We start from the raw sequence: 14,795 nt of genomic DNA on the forward strand, positions 1-14,795 counted from the left end.
TGGAATTTAGCAAAGGTACAGGGTAGATAAACGACCAGGCCTTTGGATGGACGAAATGACTACTGCCCTGGTCTGAGCTGGAATCTTCAACGCATTCAGGGTCTCATCAGCTCAACTGAAACAGTGATTCAAACTAAACCCTTGCACAATTTCTTTTCTCTTAATCTTAACCATCATGATGGTACTGCAGCCTCGCTTGTCTTGGAACCTTGGGTCTCGGACGCGCCATTATTGTTGATCGCGCCATGTTGGAGAACCGTTGTGTACCTGTTCGAGAGTGCCTGATTTTCGCACGGGAATATAGATAACCAAAAAGTAAAAAAGTTTCAGATCTTGCGTCTGAGACCTGAAGATCACGGGGTCCGTGGAAACTACCATTGCTCACCCTCGTAAAATTTCTGTCCAGCCAACGGCGTTATTGCGCCCCAGGCATGGATGGACTCGGACTCGGACGAGAGACAAGGCGAGCAGCTCAGTTCGCCCGCACTGGCACTAGTATAACTGAGACAATGTCCAAGTTGTGGTAAAAAGGAAAGAGAAAATTATAACAACGATGGCTCGAGCCTTGAATAGTGCACGGTAGAGCAAGCTCAAGCTGAGCTGAACTGAGCTGACTTGATGTGATAAATTATGTATTGATCCATTGTGTCTTGTCCGTGCGCCGAACTTAATTAGACCTAGTTATGCTGTGGGCAGACTAAGAGCCGAAAGTTTGTTAATAGAGTTATGCAATGAGACTACATAGCAGATATTACGAACGTTGAGGAACTCTAGTATCCCGAGAGTAGAGTGTGGGGGAAATACCTCTCCCTAAAAATATCATGATGAGTTTAAAAGTTCAGGATGAAAGGTCCAGGGAAGCATATACCAAAAATGGAAGTTCAAATTGCCATCTGACAAGGATTTAGTTATCACTTGCACCGCGTCAATTGTGATATTCAATCACATCGGTTGCATTATCTAACCATCCATCCATACCATCCAGGACATGGATATCAAAGCCAACAGGAACCCAGGCTACGGCCGATTGCGGAGAAAGAAGAGATGAGACGAAATAAAGAGGTTGTATCCGTATTGTGATGACTGCATGCCGTTCTTCCGTTACATCGCATATTGCACATGCACATGCACACTGCAACCTACTTTACCTCTTCTCTTGATATGCACAGAAGCATCCTGCTAAGCTTTACATAGTACGCCTCCTGGTTGTGGTGGGTTTGGCTTGCGAGCTTGTCACTTAATATCGACGTGCATGTATGTACAGGCACTCTCCACAGGGACTGCAACTCCCAGGTCTGGAGGTGGGCTTCAAGCGAGGAAAATCTCTGCCTTGATCGGGTAGATTTTACCTTTCTCTCTCGTGGACCCCGGAGACAAGCAAAGAAGATAAGGCCTCTCGTCCCTCCAGACTTCGACCGATATGACCTTACGGACCTCGCGGACCTCGGGCTTGTTAACAACGCAAAGTTTATTGGGGATCAGCACAATCATTGGATAACCGGGGGCTTCACTTATACGATGGGTGACGCGTTGAGAGAAGAGAATAGAAGCTTGATGGAGGCTGTGAAAGAGTGAGTGAGTGAGGCCGAGTACATAAGTGCCTGCCCCTGATTTCTGTTGACGGCCATGAATGGATCTTGTCTCATCCCATCCCATCCCATCCCATCCCCATCCCCATCCTTATCCCTTGTCGCTTCTCGGTTACCCAGCACATCACCGCATACCAGCTTTTCGGGATGGAGTCCAGCCACTGACCTTTGAGTACGATGCTACCTAAACTAACTGTATTGTCAAGAAAGATGGAGAGATAGTCAATTGGGTACCCATCTCTACTGGTAATCTGTACATACCGGTAAAGTAATCTCATGTCAAATTCTAGCCTCGATAGGAAGCAGGTTATTCGTCTTCTCTATGTCCATCTGCAGATCACAGAATGATCCGTTCACCGGAGACAAAATGTGAATCTAAAATTAATGCTAATGCCTGATGCCCAAATCAAGACACCATATTTATGCATCCGTTTGGGTACACTTTTTTTCTTTTCTTTTCGTTGCCTTTTACCTTTTACCCCTGCGCCGTGGACCAGACTAAAGGCGCCACAAACGTCTGCGATCCCTGCAGCGCCCCATCTCTACCCAAGCTCTGAGTCCCGTCCATAGGTGCGAAGCTGTGCAGGCACAAGGCACTAATGGACTGCCCGCCAACCTAGCGAGCAGCTTCTATACGGTACGCTAACTACAGCGCAGTACCGTACGCGAACCCTGCTAGCCTGCCTGTCTGCCTCCACTATCTAAAGGCTTGCCTTGAACTTGACCGCGGCACCTCCAGCCGTTTTCCCGCTACCAGGGGGGAAAACCATGGCTGTATCTTGAAAGAGAGCCGGGAGAGCTTGCAGCAGAGAGGGAAAAAGAAAAAGGGAAAAAGAAACAAGAACAAACTCTTCGCTTCTCTTTCCCTTTTGTCGTTTCTCTTTGTTCTCTCTTCTTGTTATCCGTTGTCCCTCTACTGTGTCATTCCTTTTTACCAACGACTTTCTCATTACCCCCCTTTAGTACCTACCATCGACTATCCGTCATTAGCTATCAGCTTCCTTTCCTACCTAAAATTGAACCTCGGACAAACTTCTTCTCAAGACTGACAAAAAAGACAACGACAAAAGGGAGAATAAAAATTGTTTGCTTCTGCGCCAGGTCATCAACCAATTCGTCCATCCATTCGTCATCCTTTTTTCCCACCCTGCCCTGGATTGAACTGTCTCAGAAATCCAAGCCCCTCTTCTTCCACTCATTCAAATTCTTTGCATCCTTTTTGCAATTATCTGGCCAGAAACTCGGACCTCAAAGCTATCTGATCACAGCACATAACATCATACTGCATAACGCTACGATCCAGCACCGACCCTTATTTTCATATTATATCATACCCAATTATTGCATACACATAGCCTCACGCCTCGCAACGCATTTCACTGCAACGGAACACGACGACGACGATCCATAACGATACGAGATTAGACAAGCTCAGATTCAGTCAGATCCCGATCCGGATTTACGCAACGTTGCCCACTACGACATCCAAGAAAAAAAGTTACCTTGATTTTTACAACACCGCAATCCAAAGCCCTTAGCAACGCGCCCGCTTCTAGATCGTTTCTAGAGAGCTCCATCTCTTAGCTCCCTCAAATAGCCGTTTCGTTTTGGTGCCCATCACAACGTCTATAGTTCGAGCTGCGCAACAACCGATTGCGCAACCAGCTCCTCTCTTTTCTACAACACACTCATACACCCTCACCAATCGATCGCTTCGCAAGCGACACAGCACATCACTCGACATGACGTCCCCGATACAAACACATATCCCTATATCCATCACTATCTGCGGCGATGGCGGTTGTGGTAAATCATCTATTACATTGCGCCTTGTCCGCTCGCAATGGACATCAGACTATGACCCAACTATCGAGGACTCATACAGTGTGACGCGCCGCATAGATGGAGTTACTTACCACCTCGCCCTTACCGACACGGCTGGCCAGGAGGAGTATCGAGGCATGTGGGCATCGTCCAACCTTGGTGCTGACGCTTTCTTGCTCGTTTACGACATCACCTCAAAAGACTCGCTCGACGCCCTTCAGCACTTCAATGAGCTTATCGATATGGAGGCCGAGACCCGCCTCGACAACGCTGACCGCGCACGCCGCGCTGGTCTACGCTCTGGCCACGACACCCGTTCCAGGACAATCCCCCCAGTTAAGCTTGTCGCCGGCAACAAGTGCGATTTGCAAGAGAGCAGGCAGGTTCCCGCTGCTCAAGGCCTCGAGTGGGCGCGCAACCGTGGCTGCGGGTTTATGGAAACCAGTGCACGCCTAGAGGTCAACATCGAGGAGACATTTGCGCATGTTGTGCGCCGCGTGGTTGAGGCACGACGACTTGCCGATGTGGGCAACGATTCAGCACGTTCGAATGCGCGTGGTATGACGAAGCCGTTGACGCCTCTGCCAACTGACAGCGAAAATGAGAAGCGTGCTGTAGGAGTGCGGGGACCGACTTTGCAAGATGATCATCTTGGAGGGAAGAAGGACGGTGGCTTCTGGAAGAGTCTGCGGTGTTGGTAAACAGAACTGGCAAAATACATGGGTAAGGATGGATAAGGGAGAGGGAAAACCACGGAAGAAGGAAAAGGGGGTTTTGTGCGTCATTGTTGGGAGGGTTCTTTCAAAGGCTTCAAAATCATCATATACCAGGGATACCTCGGCGTCTAGGCGATGGGCTTGGGTTTTTTTTTGTCAATTTTTTTTAACAGATGCGTTCTGTTCGGGGAGGGGTGGAATAGCCCCCTATACATCTGCCATCAGGAGTTGTATCTGCATGGACATCGTTCTTTTGTTTTTTTATCACACCTGGGGGAATCTTTGGCACTGTTTAGTATTTTTTGACATATCTTTTGCGGTATCTTCTCCACTGGCAAGTTGTGTTGACAAACACGTTGTGGCCTGGATGTTAGGATGCTTTGCCAAAGACCATGTAATCCTGTCAGTAGACGTGGATCAAGAATAGCAATACAAAGTTGCCCCCATGAATTGGAAGTTTGCGATCGAGTCTTACAAGATGCATCGAAAAGTGATGTGTCGCATGTTGCGATTCTGAAGGCTAAGCCTCTGAGTTCAAATCAATCATGAATGAGATTTATTGTCTGTACCTGACTGTTAGACGAGGGCGTTTACAAACCCAGCTCTACCTTGTGAGCGTTAAATAAGAGAGAAGAGAAGTAGAAGAAATGTCATCATCATCGTCATCATCAAGAGATTTACCCTTGTGTCGCCATAAACGCCAGGCCTCTATTCCTAGAAGCAGCAGCTTCTGAACCACCAGCTCACGCCTTAACGGTGCCCCGCCACTCCTTGTAGTCGTCATACTCTAGAGTCGTCTTCTTGCCTTGGTAACGCGTGACCTTGAGATCCAAGTCCTTCCAGCGGCCCCGGCTGCCAGTCCACCCGGCCTTGCGGATGAGGCTAAAGAGCGTCTCGTCCTTGGTCCAACCCTGCTCGGAGGCGACATCGGGGAGATATGTGGAGCCGTAGCGACGGCCGCGGTCGTGGAAGGAGAGCCGGATGCCATGGACGCCGATCTCCCAGTCAAAGATGTCGTCAACCTCTTCAAAGTCGGTGAGTAGCGTGACTGCGACCTGCAGCGTCGGCAGCTCTGAATTTCTTACGGGAGAGAAGCGGGAGTCGTGGAGGGCAGAGATGAGAGCGTATTCGGGGATGCCTTCGGATAGATCTTGTGATTCAAAGGTGCCGATGCAGCCGCGCAGCATGGGTTCGCCATCATCCATGGTGTTCCATGTCACGAACAGTGGGGCGGAGCTTGGAGGGATAGGCAGAGAAGAAGTACTTGTAGCGGGTGTCGAGGCACCTAGCGAGGTCGATGAAGAGGAGGATGAAGCACTGGCGTCAGGGACTGCGAGATGCTGAAGACTGGGATCGTCGAGAGCTTTGGGCGACGTGAGCCCCGACTCGGGCGTGTGAGCCGAGAGTTCCTGGATTTCTTCCAGAGCCAGGGCCTTTCGGTTATTGAGGTGAGCATCGAGTGCCTCGAAGCAAGCGAGACAATGTTCCCTGGTAGCCATCGGAAGAAAGAGTAGACTGGAAAAAGAGTCAGGAGACTTTGTTAGAATGGAGTGGTTGTTACGGCAGGAAACAGATGCGGCAAGAGATTATGCCTTGAGCAAGAGCACGGGACGAAAGAGACCGTCAGACGTAGGGGCACCGGAATGGAGAATGTGAGATGATAGCAGCTGCAGAGTGTGTAAGAGGGAAAAGAAGAGGAGGAGTCGAGCAGATCAGAGTAAAGCAGAGGTTGGTTGGTGAGATGGTTAAACATGGAGGGGTAATTCACCTGGTGGAACTGTCGTGCTCGACTCAGTGACAACAAACCCAATTAAGAGACCAATACAATTGAACTAACAGAGTCATGAGGAGGGGGTTTCAAGGCGCTAAATTTGGGAATGTACGTCAATCTTGCTTGGAAAAGCTGCATTAAGCTAAAAGCGTCATAATTGCCCATGATTGGAAAAGGAAGCTTTATTTGTTTATCCTCTAAAGACGGGAACATCGAGCTAATGTATCTCTAGGCGGTTCAGGCCTGAATCACCCCGCGATCATTGCCTGAGTCCACTGGAAGTCAAGTTAACCTTTTTTTTCTGTAACGGACTGGGTCTTCGTCCATTTCTAACTTTAAAAGATAATCTTTGCTTGAAGAAAAGAGAGAAATTGATCGGATGAAACGATTCCTACTCTGCGGTTGATGCTACCTATATTGATATACCATATTTCAAGGTCAGGGTACACTGAATCGTGGAGAGGCGAAGCAAGCTGTAGCGATGATGCTGATACAAAGCCAAGTATCATCTTGCAACCGGATGGCGGACAGCCGCCAGTTTGATCGCCACGCCCCGGTTACAGAATCGCTCAACTCCATGTTTCAAGCCCAGGATCCGACTCTTAATTTTTGATGATTCATCTCTAATGCTGGGAGAATACCCTTGAGAGCTTACGAAGCTCATGACGGTCAAGCGCCGGCTACCTCAAGTCCCGAATAAGGCGCATAGAGTAAGGTAGCAATAGGCTATTGAATGCCGGGACCGTATTCCTCAAACACGTCTCATGAAGCTTATTCGGTGTCTCGAGTTGTAAACGTAAAATCTGGGGGGAGGTATAGAGCAGCTCATCGTTGATATGTAGAGCTTCAGTACAAATAGTTGTGTCTTTCCAGCCAGAACCAATATCTCCTCATGCTGAGCATCTCAATCTAAACTCTTCTTCACTTTAGTTCTCCGTTCAGTCTTTCTTTCTCGTCGCCGGCCGACACCTCAATTCATTTTCTACCAAGCCAACTCACAATCACTCAACTCTCCTTCAATCAATCAAGATGAAGTTCCAACTCTTCACCATCATCGCTCTTGTCTCTGCCGCCTCTGCCGGCTTGAGTAAGTACAGCCTTGGTCCCCGATATGAATGAAAACCATCTAACATCTTCAAGTCAAGCGAGTTGACGTCGAAGTTCCCGCCATGACAGACGCCCAGGGCAACGTTGTGGTCTTCAACGCTGCCGAGGTTCCCACCAGGAAGCGACGAGCCATCGCCGAGCAGCAGAAGCAACAGCAGCAGCAAAAGAAGAAGTACTGATTTAAAAGACTCTTCGCCCGGGTACTTGGGGTGATTGAGAATGCGGTGGACCTCGTAATGAACAGACGGATGGACCAGACGGTTGCCTCTTCACAAAGAGACAGAATCCAACCCAATCCAATCCGATGGCTTGAGGGATCCCAAGACAATAATAGCGGTTGATTTTTTGGGCTTGTTTAGAATAGGATATAAGGTTCGAGAAATAGAAGCACTGCTCACTTGAGCTATTGTGGAATCATGATGCCTTTCTTTAGGCTGTAAGACGCAGTCATCTTTGCCGTGATAAGTTGCTTTGCTCTTGAAACTCTGTGGCAGTGAATGTAAGATGAGTTTATTATTATGCCAAGTCTACTCTGTATACTAAAGTCCTTCTCATATGCCTTATGCTATGTTGTTTAGATATGTCGCTGCAGTGGCTCAGTCAAATGCGAGCCAACCAACCATATTCAGATCCGATGATTTAAACGGGAGCCAAGGCACCGCATTGGATACCCAAAAGAGTTTCATGAGATACCTGGGCTTCAAACATCGGGCAGGTAAGCAAGCTTACATCTCTCCCCTGTTAAGACCTTCTGAGAAGTAATCAAGCAGCCAAGCAAACATGATCCATAGTATATCCCCGAATAGGCTACAGGTGTTCGGCCTATTTTAGGACTTGAGGGAAAAGATGGCATGCAACTCTCACGACAAAGTCCTGACCTCCAGTCAAAATACATCCTTGACGCTATCCTATTCAAGCAACCTACATGATGCGATGCGACTGCAATCAGCCTTGCGGGCCCTGAAAAACCGTCCACTCAAACTAGGTCGAGCCCCACAGACCCTAGATCCCCAATATTGTGATGACATGGCTTGGCAACTATTGGAGGGCCCTACTATGTATGAGTTGGTAGTCTTGGTCGTTGCAACTTGTAACTGCAACTAGCTGTAACTATTTGTGGCTAAACACCCAGTCATTGTCTCTGCTGTTGCTACTGCTTCTTGGTGCCTATTCTTCGTCATGGCTACCGCTTAGCTACAATACCAAGAGCAGCTCCGTTGGTAGAAGCAGACCGACACAGATAGACAGAGAAAGGATCGAGGCGCAGTTTGCTAACAACAGCTCTATGCAGCCAAGATGATATTCCCAGACTTTTGGTCGTGGCTTCTATTCTAGGCACCTCATGTTTTCATTCTCAACTCTCATCCGTTGACCGACCCAACCTCTTGGTGTATACATCCTGGTTTCAGCCCCCACTCAGCGCACTTTTTTACCTATTCCATCGCCACTTTTTTCCTCTCCTAAACTCGATTCCTTGGGATATTCGATGAGGCAATGCATTTCCCCTCTCTCTATAAGCGAAGTTTGCTGGTTTGAGTCTACTATCCAACAGTGTCATGGCCACAGTCTATGATTCCTCCTCTTGTTGCTATTTACAGGGCTAGCAAGTGGGGAAAGGGAATTGACTCTTGCTTTGCTTTTTCATAATGAAACCCAAAATCAGCCTTGCCGTTTTCAAGAACCAGGACGGACTCGATCCTGAAGCCCTGGGCGTTAAAAATGCCTCTCTCTTTTCGGAACCTGCCTGAGGCGTGTGCACTACGCTGCCTCGCGCTTAACCCTGGCGTTAATTTTTTGGAAGGATTCCTTCATTTATCGTTCGGGGACCCCCAACTCCGTCTCCGTAGGGGCCGTTGAGTTTTAGCTAGTCTCGGTAGTAAGACAGAGGCAGAGAGGATGGCTGGTAGCTTCTATTTACTCCCTCTTCTCATGGCTGAAGCTGAAAAAGCCAAGCTGACTTTAAGGCTGACTCTGTATATCTCAACTCTGAGAAGAGCGATCTTTCCTTGACGAGTTCCATGAGAACCAACTCTTCGTAGGTCTATAACCAACCAGGTATTGGACTTATCTGATCTGGACTTTGGTTTTTTACCGCCAGCAAATTAACACCTCTGTGCCATGTTGCAAAGTCCCCTCTGCCTGAGCTGTTCAACCATGTGTCAGCAAAGCTCTCCTCTCAGCCGCAGCCCTCCATCAGCACTAAGCCCAATTCCAGTTGAGTAACCCGGCAAGGCGTCACTCTGGACTGCATAATGGTGGAGCGATGGCTCATCATCCCTGGCCCCATTGATATTGAGCAAGAGGGCTGAGTTCACTTGGGCTGCGGGGAGCGGAGGCAGAGGCTTGATTTGTTGTGTGTTGTGCAGTGCAGTAGCTAGCAGTCAATAAATAAGAAGGCTGGCCCCCTACTTCTGGCGAGAACTGCTGATGTTCAAACGACTGATTCTTGATGAACAAGGAAAATTTGAGGTTTTGCAGGATCACAATCACAATACAACGCACGCAGGACGAAGGCGAAACAGAACAGGCACCACAGCTACAGAACACAACACAGCATAATACCCAAGCAGCCTCATGACCGTGATTACATACCTTGAGCCATCTGTCACCGTATGAGAGACGAAAAGCCCCAAAACAAAACCCATTGAGCAAACAAGACTCTGGAGGAGAAGAGACGGACAACAGCACAGTCCAGTGCAGGACATACTCACCAGACACTGAAAGAAAACCCCCCAAAACATAACAAGAAACAACCGCACAAAATGCTTCTGAACGGAAACCATCGTGCCCAGGCACAGTTCGACAGATCAAAATGGCGTGCAATGGTCCTCTTCCCCACCTGGGCCCTTCAACTATGTCTATCCATGGCCATGATGGGTCTCTTCGCCTTTAGACTGGGCGACAGCATGAAGGCGAACAAAGATGACGACAAAAAGAACGACGACCCTACAATTGAGATTGTGTAAGTGGACAGAAAACCACCCAGCCAAACGTATTGTTTACTGACCCCGTGGATAGATGGGAGGCTACTAATGTGGCCCTGTGGTTCGTCGCATCTCTGTGTAGTTTCGTCGAAATAGCCAAATACTTCGCAGAGGCCCTCACGCCGTGGACTATGCTCTTCACGCACGTCATCAAGTTGACCTGCGCTATTGCCACTCTCGCCCTTGACATTGTTGTTTACACCGAGAAGCACGATAAGCACTACTCACTCGTAGCTCTGGCGCTGGACTGTGCCTTCATGTAAGTCCCCGTCATCACAAAACCTTATCAAGGAATCTTGTATTGACATGCACTAGCATCACCTCCCTCGTCTTGGTCTTCTACTCGGTGCGGAGATACCGTCGCTTATCCGCTTACGACGAATATAACCATCCCGTCAACGTCAAGCCGTATGGCTTCAACGACGATATCGAGCGCGATACTTCATATGCTCGGCAGTCAACTGACAAGCGCTACTCCTCAGCATCTTCCCGAGCAAGCATCATCTCCAAGCGTGAATCTGTCGAAATGAACACTGTCCAGCGAACGCCCAGCGTGTACTCGCACAAGCGTGATACGCAGTTCGACGACTATGTGGCACGCCGCGGCTCTGTGACGAAGGAACGTATTGGAAGCGGAGATTTCAGCTACGCCGGGGCCCAGGGGGAAGTTCAAGAGTCTGGAACACTTACACCTACTGGAGCCACGCTTTCCCCCACTCGGCCAAGAGGATACAGCAGCGGTCGAGCAGTTAGCTGGACCAGTGACAGAGGTCTAGTGGCTGTCCCAGAAGAGGAGGATGATTCAGCGGCCGGAAAGGAGTCCAAGACGGAGAAGGAAAAGAAGGACCGGGAAGCTCTCTTGGGCAACACCCCTCGCGAGAGTGTTGATGGCCAAATCGTTCCCCAGGAAGTCGACTTGTCAGAGCCAAGATGGCAGCGTGAATAAGATGCATGATATCGGAAGACGTGGGAATAGAATAGTTCATGGGACTGATGCGAGACAAACCTACTTGATCTAGGTGGTTTATGTCTCTGTATGATTGTATATATACCCAAGGGGGAAATGGCGTTTTGGGGAGATCTAAACAACATGGCGGCTTGGATGTTGAGCCAACTTTGTTCATAGCGATTGGAATGAGGAATCTTGATAACTGAACTTGCCTTGTTGAGGTTAATATGCTCCCCTTCTGTGTATACCTGATAGTATCAACGATTCTAGTACCATTTTGCTCCGAGGGTCTTGCTGTACAAAGTTAGTCGTACACGTATCAGTCGTGGTTGTTGCATGATATCCAGGTAGCGCTTTGATAATTTGATCATGCCTAAGAATCTTTGCTTGGGATGTCGGATATGAGACGTGTTGACTGCCATCAGACAAGCCGGACTGTAATGAGGTGGCACATGCTCGCAGCATTGATATGACTTTTAGAAAGCTGTAATAGAAGCACTTCTTTCTCTGAAGTCATGCTGGATTGTTTAGCGAACAAAAACTTGTGCACGATATGCCAGATGGCGTTATATTGGGTGAAGTTGTCAGAGAAGTTGGAACCCTGGACGAATTGCTTTGTTGTCTGATAGAAGATGGTACCAACTTACAAGAAGCCCTTCTTCGCAGCTTAGGTTCAGAACCGTTCAGCTATGTGCTTACCGACGCCACAAAGTACTGGGTGTAGTGTAAGAGTGCTTCTCGGTTGAACTGAATTGTTGATTGTTGCAGGTTTCGATGCTAGTCGGTAGCACTTATGTGAGCCCAGAAGATCTGGCCTTCAGTCTTCCGAATAATATTTGTTCCCGATTCTTGAAGAAGGGCCTCCCAGTCAAGGGTTATCTAATGGCGAAATAGTTATATAGTCGTTGAGATCAAAGAACGTATTTCGAAGTCAGGAGATGCATTTGTACATACCTGTTCAAGTGACCCTGTTGAGAATCCATGAGGACTTTTGATATATTTGCTGGACCTGTTGGTAATTCTCAGTAGATTGGAAAGTCTGGGTATCAGGAGCGTAAGAGACTTAGATGACACTTTTTAGGCTGCTTATTTTTATATCATAAAGCTTAGAAGCCAATTTCTGATATTCTGATGGCAATGTAGTCAAAGAGGTCAAGATGGAAGGGGTCGTGGAGATCGATCTACCCTGAGTGCGGGGTTAAACGGGCGCCTTGCATTAGCGGAGGGGAGGAGCAAGCTACCCCACTTCCCTGAAGCTATGAACGTAGCTTCCATCCATGACAAATGATAATTCTGCCCCCTTTCCACTGTAATCGACTGCGCATAGTCTACCTAATAGTAGGCATGGAGGGAAATGATCTACGATAATTCTAAGAATATGTGGCTCATTCACTGATGAAACACGGCTAAATCGCTTCCTTAAGTCTTGACGAATACGACTAGAACTGATAGCCATGTATAAGTTTAACCCCGTCTCCCTACCGCTTAAGAGGTCTCTCTTTCACCCAGAAACTAAAGATAAAGGCCATTACAAAGTGGATAGAAGATGAAGCCATGGTCCAAATGATAGCAATCTGGTAACTCCACCTTACTTGATCGGCGATATTGGGTGGCAATTCCTTGATATACTCTAAACTCTGCCGGACCCTTTCTTCGATCTCACGAGCTTCGCCCTGGCCAGGAAGTCTCGCAATCAACTCTGTCCGAAGAACTTGCTGAAGAACGGCAGATCCAACGCTGACGCCTATGCTAGAGCCGAGAGCTTTGAAGAGGTAGGAAGATGCAACGACAACAGCTGTATCTTCGACTGCAGCATTGGCAAGGAGACCAATAAGTGTTGTGATAAAGGCTAATTTGGTTAGTTGACTTGAGAAATAATGAATGGATTTTGCTTGCATACCACTACCAGCCCCCACGGCCATAACAATGAGAGAAATGGATGTCCATATGGTCGATCGGTACCAGACGGCCCAACATACAGGAGCAAGCGAAACAAACGCAAGGGCGTAGCTAAACAAGTTTAGGAGGAAGAACTTTTCGGTTCTCTTGATTACCCAACCGCTCACAATCGAGGCTGCAACAGTGAACATCATCACTGGGACAAGCAGTGAACCGCTCTGAGTAGCGCCTAGCCCCTGAACAGCCTGGAAGAAAAGAGGTATGTAGAATATTACTGAGGTTTGCCCAGCAACGGCAGAGAAGTTTACCATGTAAGAAGAGAAAAGAGCGCGATCAAAAATGACATGCCCGGGAGCAAGCGGATACAAAGCAACCTTGAGCTCGACAAAGACGAACAACCCGAAGAGCACGGGAGTCAAGGACAGGGCAATGATGGTGATGTTGTGTGACCAGCCTCGATTTGACCCAGAATCCAGCCCAACTAGAAGTGCGATCACGGCTGTCACGAGGGTTAAGGCGCCGAGGAAGTCAACTTTTCGAATCTTGGAGAACCAGTGATCGTGCTCTACTGATGGAAGGTCCAAGACAAAGTAAACGGCAACGAACGCGACAAAACACAGCGGTACTTGACCCAGGAACGACCTGTATATATGTCAGTCTACATCAAATATCTTATGACGTGATACGCTTGGAACTCACCACCGCCAACCGATCGAATCCGCCATAACTCCTCCAAGGGGAGCCCCCGTAGCAGTCCCAGCAAAGAAGAGAAGACTGATCTTTCCTTGCCACATTCCGCGCTCCTTCAGTGGCACTAGGTCACTAAGTAGAATGGTGACCACAGAATTCATGCCTCCTCCGCCCATGCCAGATATAGCACGCGCAATGCAGAGCTGGGCCATTGACTGAGCCAGACCACAGCCAAGACAGCCAATGGCAAAGACGGTATAGGCAAATAGCAGACATGATTTACGGCCAAAGATATCGCTGAGCTGGCCATAGAGAGGCTGTCCGCTTGTGAGTGTCAGGAAATAGCTGTTAAGTGTCAGTTGATGTTTATACTAATATTCTATGTTGACAATCTCACGCTGTGGCAATCCAACTAGTATTATTGAGAGCATGGAGTTCGTTACCGATTTTTGCGTAGGTTGCGACTGCTATAAGTTGATCTGCAGAAGCCAAGTAAACCTAGTACCATGTAAGTATATCTTGGTGTTTTGAAAATGTTGGAATCCGTACACCAATGCCGACAGCTGCCAGAAGTATATTCATTTTTCTGTCTGAGTATATTCGTGTTGGAGCATCATTTTCCGCCTGCTGACCATTCTCGGTATCTCTGATACCTGTGCTATCGCTTCCATCGTCTCTGAGAAGTGGTGAAACTTCAGATGGACTCTCTGAACTCGCCATGTTCGTCATCCGTACTGAGTATTGTTTGCGGGGGAACGCAGGTATTGAAACGAAGAGGTCGGTTAGAGTAATGCTATCACAGACTGAACATGTAGTACAGAAAAAATAAGGATGGATTTAGAAGTAGACTTAAACCAGATCACTTTCTATGATATAACATGCCAATACTCAGACTATTTTCTTACCTTGTATATCTGACAGTAAGAGTGAGATCCGAGCAGCCATCAGACGAATCTAACGGAGGCCATCATGTCATAAGAGACTAGGTTTACAGCGATAAGAGCGAGTGAATCTAGCCAGGGAAGATGGGAGTACTGTGAGGTTTGCCAGCCGTTTAGTTGACTGCTGTCTATTGCTGGGTCCGATGGGTATACTGACTGACCCAAGACTGGCCTCAAGGTGAGAGTATTTTCACATGCCTCATGAAGTAAGAGAAACCAAGACACAAGTCGGATTGTATGACTTGTGCACTAATTTTGTCAGACAGTCAGACAGAATATGCTGGTTTTTATCTACCGGGTGGGCTGGGAAGATGTTATTCGTGTT

General features: G+C 48.0%; 6 protein-coding genes across 6 annotated transcripts; 3 read left to right on the forward strand and 3 right to left on the reverse strand.

Annotated features, from left to right (window-relative positions):
- Positions 1-1,308: 1,308 nt before the first annotated feature.
- On the reverse strand, positions 1,309-1,867 carry FGSG_13042 (uncharacterized protein; the record flags this gene model as incomplete). Its single annotated transcript, XM_011328409.1, is given in 4 exon segments — positions 1,309-1,561; positions 1,725-1,778; positions 1,784-1,840; positions 1,851-1,867. Coding segments are annotated over 4 exon segments (381 nt in total).
- A 1,464-nt stretch (positions 1,868-3,331) lies between these two features.
- On the forward strand, positions 3,332-4,114 carry FGSG_07024 (uncharacterized protein; the record flags this gene model as incomplete). The annotated part of the gene is made up of 1 exon (XM_011328410.1): positions 3,332-4,114. One exon carries the CDS (start codon positions 3,332-3,334, stop codon positions 4,112-4,114), a length of 783 nt encoding a protein of 260 aa, XP_011326712.1.
- Positions 4,115-4,872: 758 nt separating this feature from the next.
- Positions 4,873-5,974, reverse strand: FGSG_07025 (uncharacterized protein; the record flags this gene model as incomplete). Its single annotated transcript, XM_011328411.1, has 2 exons — positions 4,873-5,644; positions 5,967-5,974. 2 exons carry the CDS (start codon positions 5,972-5,974, stop codon positions 4,873-4,875), a joined length of 780 nt encoding a protein of 259 aa, XP_011326713.1.
- Positions 5,975-6,929: 955 nt separating this feature from the next.
- On the forward strand, positions 6,930-7,421 carry FGSG_07026 (uncharacterized protein; the record flags this gene model as incomplete). The annotated part of the gene is made up of 2 exons (XM_011328412.1): positions 6,930-6,987; positions 7,041-7,421. The coding sequence occupies 2 exons, from the start codon at positions 6,930-6,932 to the stop codon at positions 7,184-7,186; spliced, it is 204 nt and encodes a 67-aa protein (XP_011326714.1). The 3' UTR covers positions 7,187-7,421.
- A 2,348-nt stretch (positions 7,422-9,769) lies between these two features.
- FGSG_07027 (uncharacterized protein) lies at positions 9,770-10,937 on the forward strand (the record flags this gene model as incomplete). The annotated part of the gene is made up of 3 exons (XM_011328413.1): positions 9,770-9,969; positions 10,026-10,250; positions 10,307-10,937. 3 exons carry the CDS (start codon positions 9,770-9,772, stop codon positions 10,935-10,937), a joined length of 1,056 nt encoding a protein of 351 aa, XP_011326715.1.
- Positions 10,938-12,379: 1,442 nt separating this feature from the next.
- Positions 12,380-14,111, reverse strand: FGSG_07028 (uncharacterized protein; the record flags this gene model as incomplete). The annotated part of the gene is made up of 6 exons (XM_011328414.1): positions 12,380-12,385; positions 12,533-12,789; positions 12,841-13,481; positions 13,539-13,874; positions 13,927-14,027; positions 14,079-14,111. 6 exons carry the CDS (start codon positions 14,109-14,111, stop codon positions 12,380-12,382), a joined length of 1,374 nt encoding a protein of 457 aa, XP_011326716.1.
- Between the last annotated feature and the right edge of the window lie 684 nt (positions 14,112-14,795).

The sequence above is a fragment of the Fusarium graminearum genome, chromosome 4 (assembly GCF_000240135.3).
Source record: "Fusarium graminearum PH-1 chromosome 4, whole genome shotgun sequence".
Lineage (NCBI taxonomy): Eukaryota > Fungi > Ascomycota > Sordariomycetes > Hypocreales > Nectriaceae > Fusarium > Fusarium graminearum.